The sequence below is a fragment of the Pan troglodytes genome, chromosome 1, assembly GCF_028858775.2.
Source record: "Pan troglodytes isolate AG18354 chromosome 1, NHGRI_mPanTro3-v2.0_pri, whole genome shotgun sequence".
Lineage (NCBI taxonomy): Eukaryota > Metazoa > Chordata > Mammalia > Primates > Hominidae > Pan > Pan troglodytes.
Window position 1 is genome coordinate 46,487,698 of NC_072398.2, and position 19,137 is coordinate 46,506,834.

The following is a 19,137-nucleotide window of genomic DNA, read 5'->3' on the forward strand; positions in this document are numbered from 1 at the left end:
CACCTTATACAAAAATTAATTCAAGATGGATTAAAGACTTAAATGTTAGACCTAAAACCATAAAAACCCTAGAAGAAAGGCTAGGCAATACCATTCAGGACATAGGCATGGGCAAGGACTTCATGTCTAAAACACCAAAAGCAATGGCAACAAAAGCCAAAATAGACAAATGGGATCCAATTAAACTAAAGAGCTTCTGCACAGCAAAAGAAACTATCATCAGAGTGAACAGGCAACCTACAGAATGGGAGAAAATTTTTGCAATCTACTCATCTGACAAAGGGCTAATATCCAGAATCTACAATGAACTCAAACAAATTTACAAGAAAAAAACAAACAACCCCATCAAAAAGTGGGCAAAGGATATGAACAGACACTTCTCAAAAGAAGACAGTTATGCAGCCAAAAGACACATGAAAAAATGCTCATCATCACTGGCCATCAGAGAAACGCAAATCAAAACCACAATGAGATATCATCTCACACCAGTTAGAATGGCGATCATTAAAAAGTCAGGAAACAACAGGTGCTGGAGAGGATGTGGAGAAATAGGAACACTTTTACACTGTTGGTGGGACTGTACTAGTTCAACCATTGTGGAAGTCAGTGTGGCGATTCCTCAGGGATCTAGAACTAGAAATACCATTTGACCCAGCAATCCCATTACTGGGTATATACCCAAAGGATTATAAGTCATGGATTATAAGTCAAGGATTATAAAGACACATGCACACGTATATTTATTGCGGCACTATTCACAATAGCAAAGACTTGGAACCAACCCAAATGTCCAACAATGATAAGACTGAATTAAGAAAATGTGGCACACATACACCATGGAATACTATGCAGCCATAAAAAATGATGAGTTCATGTCCTTTGTAGGGACATGGATGAGGCTGGAAACCATCATTCTCAGCAAACTATCGCAAGGACAAAAAACCAAACACCGCATGTTCTCACTCATAGGTGGGAATTGAACAATGAGAACACATGGACACAGGAAGGGGAACATCACACTCTGGGGCCTGTTGTGGGGTGGGGGGAGGGGGGAGGGTTAGCATTAGGAGATATACCTAATGTTAAATGACGAGTTAATGGGTGCAGCACACCAACATGGCACATGTATACACATGTAACTAACCTGCACATTGTGCACATGTACCCTAAAATTTAAAGTATAATAAAAAAATAAGAAGTGTTGTCTGGGATGTGGAAAACTTGGAACCCTCATACATTGCTGGTGGGAACATAAATTGGTGCTGGCACCTTAAAATGTCAAACATAGTTATGACCCGGCAATTCCATACCTACGTATATACCCAAGAGAAATGAAAACATATGTCCATGCAAAAACTTATACATGGATGTTCATAGCAGCATTATTCATAATATCCCACAAGTGGGATATTATTAGCTATATTTAGTTATAAAATAGCCCAAAGTGGAAATAACCCAAATATTTTTAAATTGATGAATGGATAAATATAAAATATGTTCTAGGCAAGGTGCGGTGGCTCATGCCTGTAATGCCAACATTTTGGAGGCTGAAGTGGGAGGATTGCTTGAGGCCAGGAGCTCGAGACCAGCCTGGGCAATATAGGGAGACCCCATATCTACAAAAAATTAAAAAATTAGCTTGGTGTGATGGCATGCACCTGTAATCCCAGCTACTCGGGAAGCTGAGGTGGGATGATCACTTGAGCCCTGGAGGTGGAGGCTGTAGTAAGTGGTTGCACCACTGCACTCCAGCTGGGTGACAGAGTGAGACCCTGTCTCAAAAAAAAAAAAAATTTTTTTTCTATCTACACAATGGAATATTATGTGGCAATAAAAAGGGAATGAAATACTGATACATGCTACAACATAGATGAACCTTGAAAACATCATACTAAATGAAAGAAGCCAGTCACAAAGACCACATATTTTATAATTCCATTGATAGGAAATGTTTAGGATAGACAAATCTATAGAGTCAGAAAGTAGATTAGTGGTTGCTGGAGCTGGGAAGAGGATGGGAATGGAGAGTGACTGCTAATGGGACTGGGTTTCTTTTTGAGGTGGCAAAAATGTTCTAACTTAGGTTATGCTAATTGTTCCACTATTCTGTGAATACAATAAAATGCACTGAACTGTATACTTTAATGGGTGACATATGTGAATTACATCTCAATAAAGCTGTTTTTTAAAAAAAAGGTCACAGAGCCCTGAACAGTGTGGTAGAAGTGAGGGGAGATGGACATGGCGGAAGGCCCTGGACACACATCTTTATCCCTTTGTGTGGCTACTTGCAGTTCCCGCCAAACCGGACCCATCTCTTTGTCCCCAGAGGCGAAGTCCAGTGGACCTTGGTTTTTCACTTCAAGACCAGTTTTGGGGTCAAGGCTATTTCAACATGGCAGATAGTAAGAGTTTAACAAATGCTTGGTGAATGAACCTACATTGCATCAATGTACAGGTCACCACAAGTACTTAAGGCTGGAGCAGTCTCCAGGGCTGGGGAGGGGATCTCAGCAGGTTTTTAAAGGAAGGGACAGAACTTAAGAGCTCCTAAAATGTTCCTTCAGAAGAACCCTGAGTCTAGAGGAGAGTTAACTCATACCTAACATGCAGTGAGAAAAGTCTCACATTTTTTCTTTAAATTCTTGTGCTGTATGCATCCTACTCTATATTTCCAGCTTGTTTTAATTTAAAAATACTGTAAATTGCCATTCAGTAAAACAGATGCCTCAGGGAGTTGTGCTGTTTATTCTTGCATCCTGGAATACCTGTGGGTGTATGCTGCTATGTTCCCTCAGAGGAGCTCAGTCAACAAATACCCGGAGTGCCCGCTGTGTGCTTGGCACAAGGGGTGCTGTTGCCAACACAGGATCTGCCCTCATGGGACTTTCAGTTGAGAAATAAGTGCATAGCCCTGAGAGCAGAAAGAGCTTGGTGGAGAGGACAGAATTATGGGGGGCAGAGTTTGGAAGCTCGTAAGAACATTGCCTTAAATGAAGACCAACATTTATGCTCAGTGTTTTACTAGCAAAAAGTTGAAAACTGCCTAAATGTCTAATAGTGGAATGGCTAAAAAAATTATGGTGTTACCATGTAGTAGGATATTATGTAGCTATTTAATAATAAAAAACAATAAAGGAAAAGGCTTATGATGAAATTTTATGTAAAAAATCTTGAAAAAAAAACTATATATAATATGGTCTCAACATGTAAAACATACTCAGAAAAAATACCAGCATAGAATGCCCCAAATGCTAGTTGACTTTGGAGGGTAGAATTATGGGGGGATTTCTCTCTCTCCCCAAATTTTCTACAGTAAGTCTGGGTTATGTTATTAATAAACATCACATCTTTGATGCGGGAAGGCTAATCTACAGCTGCATGTGGGGGCAGGGCTAGAGATGAACCTGGAGTAGGGGCCACAGAGTAGACCGGGGAGGAAGGGCTAGAGATGGAGATGTGGGTGCCGTCTTCCTACAGGAGAGGTCAAAACAAACCCTGAGTGGGCACTGAGGGAGCCCGTGAAGAAACCGCAGAGGGCTGAGGAGTCTCGCGGGGCAGGAGGAGGAATTGGAGTCAGGGATGAGGAGAGTCAAGTGTCATGGAGCTGGGCAGAGATTCTAGGCAGAGTAGTATCTAGAAATCCTTGGAAGTCAAGGAGAGAGGTTGAAAGAGGAGCCCTCAGTGTAAAACCTTGTCTCCTTCCTAGAGTGGTGAGGTTAGATTTCAATGAGATATAGGAGAGTGATTAGCTATACAGGCTCTGGAGTTGGGCAGACCAGTTCAAACCTCAGTTTCAGAACTTACAGCTAAGTGACCTTGGAAAAACTATCTAACCTCTCTGAACCTGTTTCCCCATCTGTTAAATGGAACCAATAAAAACCATTAGGTTATTTTTTGGATTAGATGAATAATGCATGGAAAGTGTTTTGCACAGTGCTTGGCACATATATGTACTATTTTTTTTAAGAGACAGAACCTTACTTAATCACCCATAGCTCATGTAACCTCAAACTCCTGGACTCAAGTGATCGTCTGTCACTTCAGCCCCCACTATGCCTAACTAAAAAAAAAAAATTTCTAAAGATAGGGTCTTGCTATGCTGCTCAGGCTGACTGTGTACTAATTGGATGATGTCTATTATTATTGGTTTACTACAGTTGTTAATATTATGCAAAATATCTTTGATCTATAAAGAGCTTTTCCTGGTCCTTTGGGCAGGGCTTTCTCAGATTAAGACGACCTCTGGATGCTCACCCTGCCCTCTTCACCTCTCGTCCCCAGCTGTTTCCTCTGCCACCATGAGGAACATTTTCAAGAGGAACCAGGAGCCTATTGTGGCTCCTGCCACCACCACCGCCACGATGCCCATTGGACCCGTGGACAACTCCACTGAGAGTGGGGGTGCTGGGGAGAGCCAGGAGGACATGTTTGCCAAACTGAAGGAGAAGTTATTCAATGAGATAAACAAGATTCCCTGTGAGTGTCTCTGGTGGCTGAGAGGGTGGGGCAAGGCTAGAGTCTGGGAGAGGTGAAGAAGGGTGGGGATACCACTGGGATGTGATTGGCTGGGCTCTTTCCTAATGCTTAGATTTCAGGCTGGGATTTTGGAGAGCCCCTGCAGGAAGCGGGGAGGGGGAAGTAGGGTCTGCCACTAATGTGGCAAACAAGGGGGTTTATGTGCGTCAACTTCTCAGGGGAAGAAAAGTTCTTATAACTTAAAAAACTGTCTAAAGATGAAACCAAAAGGCGATGAAAAATTATGAAACAGAAGTCACTATTCAAGTTTGCCAATAATACTTTGAAATTTATTTTGGAAGATAGAAAATAAAAGCCCTCTCTGCTTTTGAATTTCTGGCAGAGGCTGTATAGGAGACACCAGAGATGCAGATTAAGGGGGAGCAGCCACACTGGCGGGAGATGGTGCTTCAGAACCACAGAGAGCAGCCCAGGACCCATCCCCAGTTGGGTTTTGCAAAGCCCAGCAGCGGTCTAGGTCTAGACTCAAGGAGCTTGGCCTGCCTATCTGGCTATGCATCAGCCCTCTCAAGACTTGGAACAAGGGGCAGAGGCCAAAGGACTGATAAGCATCATCCCATCCTCTCTAGAGTGAGCCAGTCCTCCATAGATCACACTAGTAAAACTCAATAGAGCTAAACTGATATTCTTCCATGCATACACCTGGTTGCTACCTCTCAGCTAGCAGGCTATACCAACAAGGACAGTAGGCAAAAAAAAAAAAAAAAAAAAAAAAAGCAAGGCGTGATTGAAAAGGCATGCAAAGTATATGCACCTTACATACAAATCACTCATGGGTGTGTGGCTTTTAAAATGTGGGGTGTGGGCATTGTGGGATGGCAGTCATATTCCTCACCCATTTTTCCCAATGCTACGGGGTCAGGGGCTGCAAGGCATGGCACTGCTGACCCTGGGATCTTCTTTGTGTGGGCAGTACCACCCTGGGCACTGATCGCCATTGCTGTGGTTGCTGGGCTCCTGCTTCTCACCTGCTGCTTCTGCATCTGCAAGAAATGCTGCTGCAAGAAGAAGAAGAACAAGAAGGAGAAGGGCAAAGGCATGAAGAATGCCATGAACATGAAGGACATGAAAGGGGGTCAGGTAGGGCACATTGGTTGTGAGGGGGACTGGAAGGGGCTCAGCCCAGGCTTTCCTGATGCTGAAAGGGGAAGCAAAGGCTCCTGGGCTTCCACAGCCAAACCTGCTCCCCTCCTTAAAACTTGGCTCTCTCAGTTACATCTCTAGTATAACACCGTCTACCTGGAGGCCCCTGGGAGGGGGGGCCTTATTCCTGTGTTAGCATGAACTCATCCCTGGAAAGACAGTGAAGGAGAACAATATATTGACTCCCCAGTGAGGCTACTGGGACAAAATGTCGGAAAGAGACACCCCCACACCAGCAAGACACCATCTGTTAACCCTGTGTTTTCTGCCAGAGAGACTGAAGGACAATATCTCATGGGAGGCATCTAACTGGGCATGGGGCGGGAATCAAATGAGGCAGAAGAGTGACCCTGAGGCACCAAGACAGAGCCAAGTGGAATCCATCATTAATCACATCATAATTTATTTTCCCCTGTCTTTTGGTGTTGGTCAGCCTAGAAAGCTCCTTTTCTTCTTTTAAGTTTGCAGAGGCCTCTGTGTGCTTCCATTTCCCCCATGTTTGTTTGGGGGTGACTAGGAGGAATCTCTTGCTCAAGGAATCCATATGGAGGATGGAGGGAAGGGCTTGATCTCAGAAGCCAGGGATCTAAATGGCCTTTGAGTGCATGTGTGTGTGTATATGTCCTTGCACGTGCAGGTGTGTGTATATGTCCTTGCACGTGCAGGTATGTGTATGTATGTGGGCCCAAAAGGAACCTGCAGTGTGTGTGAGTGTGAGAGTGTGTTGGGAGGGGTTCCAGGATGACTTGGGTGTAGCCCTTCCTGGTCTTGAGGAGTGGCTGTGGTGACTTCAGGGGCTGGTTTGAGCTGCAGGATTTTCTCTTACATCACTTTCTTCTTTCTCTCTCCACCTCTGTGGGCTCACTCTGCTCCTGTCTGCCTGGACCGTACTTCTGGTATGTCTTGCCCAGGATGCGTGGGGCCTGAGCTGGGGAAAGTGTTTGGGAGAGGGCTTACAAGGGAAGTAAATCCTACCCCCACACCAGCCCCCAGAAGCTATGGAGCACTTGGCACAGGGCCTGGTCCCATAGCACACTGTGTCTCAGAGGCAGGAGAGTGGTGCCCAAACCAGAGCCATGTCTCAAACACAGGGCTGGGGGTAGAGGAGCCACCTAGGGGTTCTGATGGGCCATGAAGGAGGGTCCCATGGCAGGGCCACGTTCCCTCTTGTGTTCCCACCACACACAGCTCTGAGTCAGGGTCTACCACAGAGGAGCTGGTTTCCCGTCATCCTGTGCTAAGCCAGACTTCTCGGTCCTCCCCTTTTAACTTGTTCCCTCTCTCCCCCAGCTCCCACAGGATGACGACGACGCAGAGACAGGCCTGACTGAGGGGGAAGGTGAAGGGGAGGAGGAGAAAGAGCCAGAGAACCTGGGCAAACTGCAGTTTTCCCTGGACTATGATTTTCAGGCTAATCAGGTATGCAGGGCTGTGGGGGCAGAGTGGGGGAATGGGGAGAGGCCTGGGAGTTGGGTGGAAGGGGGATAGAAACAGCTCCCTCAGAGATGTGTGGGCACTACTCCTTTCCATAGAATGAGGCAGGCTGGAAACTGCAGGGCCTATAGCTCTGGACATTGATGCTGGCTTGGCCACCAGCCTGCTTTGGGGAAGGTTCCAAGTTGATTATGCTATTAACCTCCCCACCAACCTTAGGCAAGGCAATTTCCCTTTCTCAGGTTTCCTAAATGCCATTCCAAATTCCTTGGGATGGAAATGGAGACCAATCTTCCTCTCTAGCACCAGCCTCCCGCCATTTCCCTGCCCCAACTGCCTCCTCTGGGACGGAATTGGTGGGTGCTGGGTCTGGGGCCAGTTGTGGTATTGGAGCAGTCCTGAGACTCAGGCCCCTTCTCCCCATCTCTCTCCACAGCTTACTGTGGGCGTTCTGCAGGCTGCTGAACTGCCTGCCCTGGACATGGGAGGCACCTCAGACCCTTATGTCAAGGTCTTCCTCCTTCCTGACAAGAAGAAGAAATATGAGACCAAAGTCCATCGGAAGACACTGAACCCTGCCTTCAATGAAACCTTCACCTTCAAGGTGCTGAGGGCTGGAAGGGTGACTCCAGCTCCCTGCCTGATCCCAATTCTCTGCTGAGTTCTACAGACCTTTCCTTGGTCCTTAGCCATGGCTCAGCCTGGAACAATGGCAGCCTTGACTGCAGGGCTACCCCGGCCTCTATGGAGGATCGGGATCCCTCCCACCCCACCCTCACACTCTGCTCCCCAAAAGCCTTGGTCTTTGTCTGTCTCGGCACACTAACCTGGACCCTGTGGGCTGGAATGCAGGCCCCTGCACATAGCACCCCTGGAGGTGCGTGAGTCGCTCTGGCCCCCTCTGATTCTGCTTGTGCCCTGCAGGTGCCATACCAGGAGCTTGGGGGCAAAACTCTGGTGATGGCCATCTATGACTTTGACCGCTTCTCCAAACATGACATCATTGGAGAGGTAAAGGTGCCTATGAACACAGTGGACCTCGGCCAGCCCATTGAGGAGTGGAGAGACCTGCAAGGCGGGGAAAAGGAGGAGGTAAGAGCAGAGAAGAGGCTAGGTTGGGCAGAAAGACGAATGTACAGGTGGGCTTCCACCTCTTGGCATGATGGAAACAGGGTGGGCTTTGGAGGCAGACGACCTGTGTTAGGATCCCAGCTCCACACTGCCTGGCTGTGTGACCCTGGGCAAGTTGCTTACACTCTTTGGACTCGGGTTCCCTCCTTTAGTCTTTTTTTACAGATGAGGATTCATTACCTGCATAAAGCGCCTAGCGCAGCGACTGGTATTTGGTAGGTACTCAAATAAATAAAAACACCATTATTATTGTTACTCCTAAGCTTCTGCTATTACCTAAGGCCAGTGATTCATGCCTCTGTGCCTCAGTTCACCCACAAGAAAAGCTCATGTTTGTTCTAAAGGATACTCAGCAAAGGGACTTGTCCTGCCAGAACTGCTACAGCATCCATTCACTCACTAAATATTTGCTGAGCAATTGCTGTGTACCTAAAACTCCATTTTAGCCATTCTTCCTTCTGGGCATCAATCATTTGTCTTGGCCAGGGCCCTGCTACCTGGCACACTCTAGGCAGTGATGGAGGGCTGAGTAGAGAAGCTTAAGACATCCTTTTTTCCCTTTTGTCCCCTGTGCCTGGGAGGAAGGCCAGCACACCTGAACCAGGACCTGTGTGATGTGGTCAGTCTTGCCCTGGGTGGCTTTGACTTTGAGCAGCTTTGACTCTGCAGTGTGGTGTTGGCCTTAGGAATTAGGAGCCCTGGGTCCTCAGCCTGCCTACAGTGCTAAATTGTTGTGTGACTTTGAGCAAACCATGGCCTCTGGGAACCTCAGTTTCTCATTGGTTACAAAGAATTCTTGTCTTGTTTACATCAAAGAGTTGCAGTGATAGTAACAAAAGGGATGCAAATTGCTCCGAAAACCACAAATCATACTACAAGTGGAATGGTCCACAAGGAGAGATCTTGGTGGGTGGGACTGTTAAGGGAAAGAAGGCTTCTGAGACATTCAGTCCCCCAGGGCCCTTGGTGGTGGACACGTGGCTAACCCACCCGCTTCTCGCACACCTTCCCACCTTACCAGGGCCTGGGGTGGGAGCGCAAACATACTCCCAACCTCCCAGATCCCGGATCCACCCAGGGATCCCTCCCTCAGTCCTGCCACCGCAGCTGTCCTCTACCCCCCTCATCTGTCAGCATCCTCAGCCCATGGCTCCTGAGGTCCCAACCTGTCACTTTCAGGGACTTTGTTGCACTGCATCAGGGGGACCCAAGGTCATATGCTGGAAGACCTTCTCGGCCATCACATATATGGGGACTGGTGATGAGGGAGGCAGGGACACATCACTGCCTTGCTAATTTTGGCAAGAAAGAGGTCAGCCATGAGAGAGGCACTAGGATGGGTGAGATGACCCAAGTCCTGCTCTTCCCCTGGACAGCCGGAGAAGCTGGGCGACATCTGCACCTCCCTGCGCTATGTGCCCACGGCCGGGAAGCTCACTGTCTGCATCCTGGAGGCTAAGAACCTCAAGAAGATGGATGTGGGCGGCCTTTCAGGTACGTGGAGAGCTTCTGGCTGCCATTGGGTGGCACCAGCGAGCCAGTCAGCACCAAGTCCCAGAGTTTGCACACTCCAGTGAAGAGGAACACTTTGCTGCCCTGGGACTGAGATGTCTCCTCGAGGAGCGAGGAGCGGGGGAGCCTTAGCTTCCCAAGCCCTCCTTTTCTCCAAGGGCCCCTTGTCCCCATCAGAGCTGCCTTCCCAGCGCTCTCTGGCCATGCACTGTGGGCTACAGAGAAAAGGATCAGAGAAATTTCATCCCCAGATAAGTTTGTGACTTAGGATTTTACTTCTCCCAGGGAAATGAGCAGGGCTTAGCCCAAAGCACGACACCACAATCGAGACATGTTTCCAGAAGAGGCTGTAGGCTCTGCTGGCTCTGCCCTGGAAAGGGGAGGGTGAGGCAAGGGAGTGGAAGATGCTCTGAATATCACATTTACCTGGCAGTGAATGGGGCTGGCCCATGGCACAGGGCTCTAGTGGATGAAGCCTGCTGCCTCAGCTGCCTTCCCAGAGAATCAGCCCTGGGCATGGGCTCCAACCAGCGCGTTTCAGTGCCAGCCTGGCTCTGTCACTGACCCGCTGTGTGACCTCGGGCAGGTCATTTCCGTTCTTTGGCCTCAGTTTCTTGTCTGCAAGATTAGGAGGATCGGATTGGGATTATGACCCAGAAGATGTGTGTCCTGACTTCAGCACTCCCCACCCACTCCCCAGTACAGGATCACAGATGAATCCCCAGACTCTTTCTCACAAGGCCTTACTTAGACTCAGAAATGCCCTCCACCCAATGCTTCAGGAAGCCACAACCCACTGGTCACAGTTGGTCCTGGAGGTGAAGCCTTTTGCCACCTTTGAACTGGATGGCATGACTTGGGGCTTTCTGAGGGCCTGGTCTCAGCGGAGTGAAGACCCCATCTTGACTGATGCTCTGGGCAGGCCTTGGTACATTCGGCAGGAAGGCTGGGGGCTAAGGGGAACCTCTCTGGGGTTGGGATTCTCCCTCCGCAGACCCGTACGTGAAGATCCACCTGATGCAGAATGGCAAGCGGCTCAAGAAGAAGAAGACAACCGTGAAGAAGAAGACCCTGAACCCATACTTCAACGAGTCCTTCAGCTTTGAGATCCCCTTCGAGCAGATTCAGGTGCTGGAGCCCTGGGTTCCTAGGCATGGAGCAGGGTTTGGGGAGGCAAACATGTATGGGGAGGTTGAAGAGAGGGAACTCACCTAGAGACCATGGAACAGCCTTTCTTGGTGGGGGAAGGCTCGAGGTCTAATGGTGCCTGGGTGGGGCATCCTTCCCAAGTGCTTCAGGGATCCCCCTTTTCTGAGGAGATAAACATGAACTAATTCAAAAAATTCTGCAAATCATTCGTTTAGGACTTGAAGGACCATGGTCATGCACACAGATGTACGGGGGTATAGCAAAGGTGCCAGAGGGGTTGGGAGCTGGCTGAGAGGGTGGGAGTGGCCGCTGCCACCTCCATCCTCTCCAGCCACATCCTGTCTTGGCCATCCCTGCCCCACTTCCACTGCTCTCTAGGTCTTTCCCATCTACTCCTCTGATCTGCTTCCTCTCCTCTCTCCCTCCACCCTTCCAGCCTTCTCTATTTTTCCTTCCTTCTCACCAGCAAGTTCTGTAAATGTTGGAGATGAGGTCTGGTTTTCACCATTTCCAGGTATGAGTGGGATCTGGACGTGGTAGGACAAGAGACCCACCCACCCACCCATTTGGGCGGGAAGTCAGGCGCAGCTGGGGGCTTGCAGAGTGGTCGGTTATCATGGAGTCTTGGTCTCTCCTTCTTTGTAGTGAGCTGATCCCACCCCCTCTCCTTCCCTCAGGAGGGCTGGGGGCAAGGGTACAAGAGAATCTTCAGAGTTGGTTCTGTCATCTATGGAGATGTGTATGATGTTACTGATGGAATACTTCAAGGGAACACTGGGCAGCTCAGTGATAATGTTAATCCAAGAGAAGTCCTCATTACAGAGAATTTTAGATCTAGAGCATCCTGACCCAGGCATCTCAAATTCAACATGCCTAAAACCAATGTAATGTTCTTCTTCCTACCTCTTCCCAGCCAAGCCTGTTTCATCTGAATTCTGTTTTCAATGAATGACCCCACAGTCCATCATTTACCCAGTGGCCCAAGTCAGAAACCTGGGCATCACCTTAGACTGACTATTTCCTTTTTCCTTTCTCATTTATCCAACATACTTTACTGAGCATTTCCTAAGTGGTAGGCTAGGGGATGAGGAAATAAGTGTGTAATCCACACACTCCTTGCTCTCAAGGACCTCACAGTGGGAGGGCACCAGTAAACAGTCTAGTAAAGCACAGTGAGACGACAGCTTCAATGTCCATGAAGCGGAGGACTGTAGTGAGGCTTCCCAGAGAGAGCTTGGTCCTGAAGGACAAATCTGAGTTGGCTGGAGTCACAGGGGAAAAAGGCATCGAGCATTCAGCAAATCCAGCTGATCATCAAGTCCTCTTGATTCTCTTCCTAAATACCTCTCCAACCTGGTTTTGACTTCCCATCCCCACTGTCCCTGCCTTGGTTCAGGTATTCGGGATCCATCCTCCCAGACCCTCCAGCATCCTCCAATGGGTCTCTTCCCTGCCATTAGGCCCACTCCTCCTCCAGTAAATCTTCCAACTCAATGCCAGGGCTCTCTCTCTCAAATGTCCACGACACTCCTTTTCTTAAAGTCGTCAGGAGTCCCCTACTGCTTGCCTGAAAGACAAAATGCAAACTCCTTGGCTGACCCCAACCTACTCTACCAGCCTCATTTCCTGCCTCACTGCTTCTCACCCTATACCTCAATGACTGAACATCTAATGTTTCTCAGATGCCAAATGCACTCTCAGGTCTCTATGCCTCTACCCAAGCAAATCTGTTTTCCTGGAATCCTCTTCCTTCTTTTCTCCTCCTAGAGAAATTCTCAGACTTCATGTCCCAGTCACCTCTTCTGTGAAGCCTTTTCTGATTGGCCCCAGGACGGTCACCTCCTCTAAGTTTCCACAGTACCTTGTGCCCATCTCTCTAGCATAACCTTTATCACTTCATGTTGTAAGTTTTCAGTTACATGTCTGCTGATCTCATTGAGGAAGTGAAATTCATCTTTTCACTTTTCCTTCCCTCTTCTCCCCCTCCAAGTGCTTAACAGGGTCTAGAGCACAGTACATCCTCAATAAATGCCCAGTGGTAGAAACAAAGGCTGCCAAAGGCGTGGCCTCTGCCTCCATGTCAATTCAGTCTTCACTGCAGCAGAGATGAAACCAAGGAGCCCCGGGAGGCCTTACCTTCCCAATCATTGGGAGTAGAGGTTGATGGAGGATAAATTTGGTCATGGGATCCCACGTCTCTGTCTGCCAACTCCCTCCCTCCTTTGTTTTCCTTGCAGAAAGTCCAGGTAGTGGTCACCGTGCTGGACTATGACAAGCTGGGCAAGAACGAAGCCATAGGCAAGATCTTCGTGGGCAGCAATGCCACAGGCACAGAGCTGCGGCACTGGTCCGACATGCTGGCCAACCCCCGGAGGCCCATCGCCCAGTGGCACTCGCTCAAGCCTGAGGAGGAGGTGGATGCACTCCTGGGCAAGAACAAGTAGACAGCAGCGGCTGGGACCCCACACCTTTCACGGACACTGACAAGATCCAGAGCTATCAATACCTCAGTTATGCAACCTTAGAGGTTTTCTTTTTTCTTTCATTTGTTGGGTGGTTGTGTCCTTGTTTTTCCTTGTTTTTCTCTTTTTAAAGACCAACTTCCCTTTGATGGCTGTGTGAGGAGAGTCCCCTAAGAGGTGAAAGAGAAGCCTGGCTCTGTTCACGGTCCCAGGAGCTGTCCTTGCTGCATGCCCTGTCACAGTTCCCTCGACTCTTTCAAAGCTTCACATCTGCCTCACCCCAAGCAAGGCTCTCTACTGGCACAAACTTGCAGCAGTTCCTGTTTTTTGAGCCTTCTGGACCAACAAAATAGCAGCACATCCTGCTTCCTGACAGGGAAGGCATCACAGTGGCCAATGATCATGTGTGTGTGTGTGTGTGTGTGTGTGTGTGTGTCTGTGTCTGTGTCTCTTTGAGCATCTCTCTTCATTCCTGGAATGTGTGTGTGTGTGTGTGTGTGTGTGTGTGTGTGTGTGTGTGTGTCTGTGTGTGTCTGTGTGTGTCTTTAAGCATCTCTCTTCATTCCTGGAATGAGCCATGGACAGTAAAGTTGTGTGGGAAAAGAAGGCTCTTTGGGGACCCTGACATGAAGAAGTCCACTAAGTGGGAGATCTTCTCTCATCTATGGCAAAGTCTCAGGATCCTGTTCAGATATCGGGGCTTTCATACTCCTGTTGGTGGCTATTTGGGAGGCAGCAAGATGTGAAGACTGGATGTGTTCAGAACTAGGACCAAACGATGCCATCAAATACTTCCTCCTGCCAGTCATGGTTTCCCCAGAAGTGTAGTTCCTGGGACATTCATGGATATGAGCTATTCACTAGTTGGGTCAGACTAACAGGGACTCTCAGTCCCAAAATCTCACTCTTATTGACAATAAATATCAAACTATGAAGAAACAGAAGTCCCATTACCAGAAAGACCAAAATTAAACTCCTGGATCTTCACCCCATCCAGTGGGAAACACAGATGCTTTCTCCCTTTCCAGAATATAAGCAGCCAAGTTCATTTGCATTTATTCCCCATTGTGCTTTTGCTTCTGTTTCTCTTTTAAGTGGAGCAACACTGTCTGAAGACACGTTATCTGTGCAGAGCCAGAGAACTTTAAAAGGAAAGTTTAAATGTTCTTAGTTCTCCTGAGGTCCAGGTAAGAAGGGGGTGGTAAGAAGAGGATGGGGGACAGATGGCTGAGATCCCTTGGGAGGAGATATAGGGGAGCACTGGAATTCCCCCAACTCCCACTCCTTGCTCCCTTGGCCCTCTGCCCTCCATGCTGGAGAGCTGATAGGTAGCTGGAGTGGCCCAGGGAGACCTATGGGGAGGACCCGTCCTACCATTAGGGGGCTTCTCTCTATGAATGCTAAGAAACAAAGGGCATCCATTCCAAATGAGTAGCAGAGGAGACCTTCTAGGGTTTCTACCCATGCTCAGTTGTATCCCATTCCCTGTTCACCTTTTGTCCCCAGCACTGATATAAAAGCCATATATATGTTAGTCAGGTTTGCACTGAGTCTTCTTCCAAACCTTCAGCCTGGACAACAGAGTGAGGTCCCCTTGTGGCCAGAGGCCAGCCCTCCTTGCCTGCCTTCCTTTGACCTCTCTTTTCCATCCATGAAGCCCTCAGGTCCTTGCCATTTTTTCACCACAGAAAACTCATGGCTTCTCCAGCAGCCTGAGTATCTCTCTTTCCCAGCACAAATGGCAGCATCTCTATCCTGCCCCATCTGGGCCACTTCAGCTTCCTGTAGACACCCAAGACAGATGGACAGTGTTGGAGGGAATCAGGCTTTGAGGATCCAGTGTGAAGAAGTTGCAGAGTGTCTTTTTATTTTATTTTAAAAAGGGGGAAGGGGCTTTTGGTTTTGCTTTGTTTTTTGGATGAAGGAGTGAGGGAAATGAGGGAATACCCCCACCAGAAACAGACTGGAAAGCCTGCCTGTCTCTTGGAGATCCTTCTTTGTCTTGTTAGTGGTACATGGGAAGTTATGTTTTTACTGGTGTGTGTGTGTGTGTGTATGTACTTAATGATGGGAAGGTAAGACTCTGATCAGGATTATGAACTGCGGTCCTTGGGACCAAAGGTGTGGTCATGGTAGAGAGTTGTAGGACAATAGGGTGTTTTCAGAATCTGGGTGGCCACAGAGTGGGATTTCCTGGTATGGACATCAGAAGTCACTGGACTCTTCTCCCAACCCCAGAGTTATGGGATTTTGGTGCTTTCTCAGGGTCTCTCCCCGGACTCACTCTTCTCACCCATATCCCACAGACTCACTCATGGAGACCCCCTTGTCAATATCCCCTCTACCTTTACTCCTTTGCCCTTTCCCAATTCATCTTCTACCACCTGGATTCTTTTCCATTCATGAACTTCATTCAGCCCTTCCAAAGCCCAAGATTTGCATTCCCTTGACAGGGAGGAAAGGCAATGGTAGGAACCTCTGGTGGTCTGGGTGTCTATGTGCCTGGTGACCAGGGCTGGATTTTTATTACTCTGAGCCCACTGCTAGTGAGGAGCCTTGAGGGGTGGGGACAGGTTGCTGAGTGATTTTGAACGTTGACACCAGTGTGGAGCCAGTGTGGGTGTGGGGAGCAGTGCCTTCCTCAGGTCCCAGTTGGTCTTGATGTGCCACGTAGTGGATGGCATCTGTCTTGGTCCATGGGCTTGGTGGGAACATGCTTCTGCTTGTGTGTTTTCCATACCTGAGGGCTGACGTAGCTTAAACCACAGGGCATCATGCCAAACACTCACTGCCGGGCAGGTTTATTTCTGGGGATGTCAGGGTACTGGGGTGTAGGCACTAAGCAGGATGGAGTTAGGGTGTCTGGCTAGTAAGGGGTTCTGGACGCCTCTGGGGCTGTGAGTTTTCATCTCAAAGTCTGTTCCAGAGAAAGGAAAGTAGTATAGAGGTGATTTTTAGAGAAGCTGAGACCATGAAAACAAGCCTAATCCCATCCAGAAACTGGGGTAAAGTCTGAAAGTTCGTTTTCTTCTTCCTCCCTGAATAATTTTTCCAGAAGGGATGCTAACTCTGCCAGAGCTACAGGCAGATTTTTGGGCTTTGGAAGTGGAAGCTGAGGCCTGGGGAAGGCTGGGTAAGGAATGCTGGGGCAATCTCAGACAGGAGGCAGGTGCTTGGCATGAATGAGAAGTGACTTTCCTGGAGTCCCTCAGCTAGAGGATGAGATAGCAGGGATTAGGCCACAGTCTCAGATCCTGATCTTTTTTCTTCCTAGGAAAGCATACATAACTTGTGTCTGCAGAATCAGTGTGGGATGATTTTGCTGGCCCAAGGCTTCAGCGAGAGGGAGAAGAGAGGTCACTACAGCCCTCCTGTGGGTAAAAGCAGCTCTCTTATAAACCTGCCTCCATGCAGTGGGGTGGGGGTAAGGGTGGGTGATAGCAAAGAGGTTGAGGAACCTCCTTGGGTTTGGGGAGTGAGAGCTTCCATGTTCCCTTAATGTCCTAGGTTAATTCATAAGGCATCTGAGTCCTGGGTCTCACCCAGCCTCACAGAGAGAAAAACTGTCCCTGAGGGTGTCCCCTCCCACTCAAAGGTAGAAAGAGATTGAGCCAGGAACTGCCCTCATATCCTCTGCTCTGCCCCTTCCCTTCCCTTTCCTCTGCCCCTCCCACCTAAAGCTGTTTGGGGCCCTTTCTCAGAGCCCTGGGTGGTGGCAGGCAGGGAGGAGTCCCAAGATCCTGGTGGCCCTGAGCCCCATGCTATGGTTGCCAGATTTGGCAAATAAAAATACAGGATGTCCAGTTACATTTGAATTTCAGTTCAACAGCAAACAATTTTTAAGTGTAAATATGTCCTAGGCAAATAGTTGGGACATATTATACTAAAAAATAATTTGTTGTTTATCTGAAATTCAAATGTAACTGGTCATCCTGCATTGTCTGGGAACCCTACCCTATGACTTTTCCCCCTCTCCCTTTGGTCCCAAGGGGCCAGGAACCCCAAGGATTTGACTTAACCAGTTTTTTGAACTGCAACATTGAGAAGGGGTCACTGTGACTTGAAGACACATGAATTACTTTATTTTTTAAGCGACAACAAAATAAGAACCTTCTGAAGCCATTTGAGCCTCATCTGCCGCCATCCGTGTATATTTAATTATATATAAAAGAAGATAATTACCTAGAAACATATGAACAGAATCTTGTTTAATCAAGATGCATGTCTATAACTTTCTGTAAATAGCCGCATGGCAATGCTGAGAGTCCCCTTGATCCCCAACCTCAAACCCATTTTACAGAACTGGTTGAGGCTGCTCCTTTGATTTTATGTCGTGTAAAGTCTTTGTTCCCCAGCCCCACCCCTGCCTCCTCCCATCGGGAAACCCCCCCATGGGAGTCATCAGTGGGCGGGAGTCGGTGCCTGCTCCAGTCCAGCCCTGCCTTGGGAGATGCTGGAGGACCCTGTCGCCCTGAAGGCCTGTTTGCTGCACATCTGCCTGCAGAGCCAAACCTCAGGGCCCGGTGCAGTGTCCAGCCTGGTATCTGGCATCCCAGTAGCTTCCATGTTCTGTGTATGTGTGTGGTGTGCCCCTTCCTCCTACTGTTTGAATTCACTGAAAAGCCATAAAGGGGGCCTCCTGCTGGAGATTTGGCCTCCCTTGGCTCCTCCCAGGAGCCCCCATGTCTCTCCAACTGGCTCCCCACAGAACACTTCTGAAGGGCTCACCTGTTGTCACCCCCTCCTGCTCCCTCAGTCCCGTGTCATGAGAATGGACGGTGTCCAGGGCTTCCGGTGGGGTCTCAGGAGATGCCCATGCTGGCCCTGCCCGAGCTGGCTTCCTCGGCCTGGGTTCACAGTTCAGCTCCATCTCTACGCTGGGCGAGGAGCAGACAGCAGTGGGACTCCATGGTTCTGGATACCTTTCCTGGGGTCCCTGTGGAGGCAACCAGGATTTTCAGGAGCAGCCAGTCAGCGGCTCAGCCAGGGATGACAGAACCATCCCTGCTTACTCACCTCTGTAGTGTGAGGGTCTGTGGGTGGTGATGGAGGAGGGACTCAGGGAGAGGCCGGTGAATACAGGGGCTGACGCTCTTCCCTCGTGCATCCTCCTGCAGTCTGACAGAAAGCAGCCAATAGCGGGGCAACCTCAGGGCTACCAGCGATCCCCTGAGAGTGGGGTGGGCAGGTCCAGCTGTGAGAGAGGCTCAGGCAGAGCAGGTGTGGACTAAGCCCCCTGACCTTCACACCTGCTCCCCAGAGAAGCCCCAGCCAGTTGCACCAAGTAGCAGAGGTGAGTAGAGGGGCCTGGGGGCTTCCAAGGCCCCAGGTCATCCTGTTGAACTGAGAGGGACAGGTAGCCCCCCTGCCTGCGGCCCCTGGCCCCATGGGCACCTGAGGGCAGTACTGTATGGGAAGAGCCCAGGATGCCTCAGGCCTGGCAACTGTGACAAGTATGAGGAAGGAGAGAGAACGGGAGGGGAATCAGGCAGGGCGCATTCGATGAGGCCAGAGGTGGCGAGGCAGGCTTGCCCTGCACAAACCACAACAGAAGTTGCACACAGAAGTCCCAGGGACCTTTGTGCTGGGAACTGAAAGAGTGGGGAAGGTGGAGGGGACCATTTCAGAGCAGGCTGGAATCAGGTGCTTGGACCAGTGAAGACATGTCTTGCTTCCTCCAGCTCTCTCTGGGGCCCTCCCACTCTCCACACCCACAGCAGAGACAAATTGAGGCAAGAGTTGAGAGAGCATCTGTCTGGTGAGGTGA

General features: G+C 49.2%; 1 protein-coding gene and 1 long non-coding RNA gene across 6 annotated transcripts in view; one reads left to right on the top strand and one right to left on the bottom strand.

Moving 5' to 3' along the window:
* Positions 1–14,428, top strand: part of SYT2 (synaptotagmin 2) — a 115,373-nt gene extending 100,945 nt beyond the window's left edge. For 2 of the 4 annotated variants that reach the window (XM_016935938.4, XM_063793617.1), the window contains exons 2-9: positions 4,285–4,479; positions 5,453–5,619; positions 6,973–7,101; positions 7,553–7,720; positions 8,041–8,208; positions 9,624–9,741; positions 10,754–10,887; positions 13,146–13,442. In XM_016935938.4, the coding sequence (XP_016791427.1) occupies positions 4,302–4,479; positions 5,453–5,619; positions 6,973–7,101; positions 7,553–7,720; positions 8,041–8,208; positions 9,624–9,741; positions 10,754–10,887; positions 13,146–13,352 (1,269 nt within the window). In that variant the 5' untranslated portion in view covers positions 4,285–4,301 and the 3' untranslated portion in view covers positions 13,353–13,442. Of the gene's footprint in view, positions 1–4,284; positions 4,480–5,452; positions 5,620–6,972; positions 7,102–7,552; positions 7,721–8,040; positions 8,209–9,623; positions 9,742–10,753; positions 10,888–13,145 lie in introns of all 4 variants that reach the window. The other 2 variants (XM_009440796.5, XM_016935927.4) reach the window with 2 other exon arrangements.
* On the bottom strand, positions 4,781–18,306 carry LOC107969749 (uncharacterized). 2 transcript variants are annotated; one of them, XR_010151185.1, is made up of 5 exons: positions 18,099–18,306; positions 10,971–11,070; positions 10,186–10,377; positions 7,944–8,184; positions 4,781–5,534 (listed from the first exon to the last, which is right to left on the bottom strand). It is a non-coding gene; the product is annotated as an uncharacterized LOC107969749 (long non-coding RNA). The 2 variants fall into 2 exon arrangements; XR_008536976.2 differs by lacking the exon at positions 4,781–5,534 and adding an exon at positions 6,072–6,610.
* Positions 18,307–19,137: the final 831 nt, after the last annotated feature.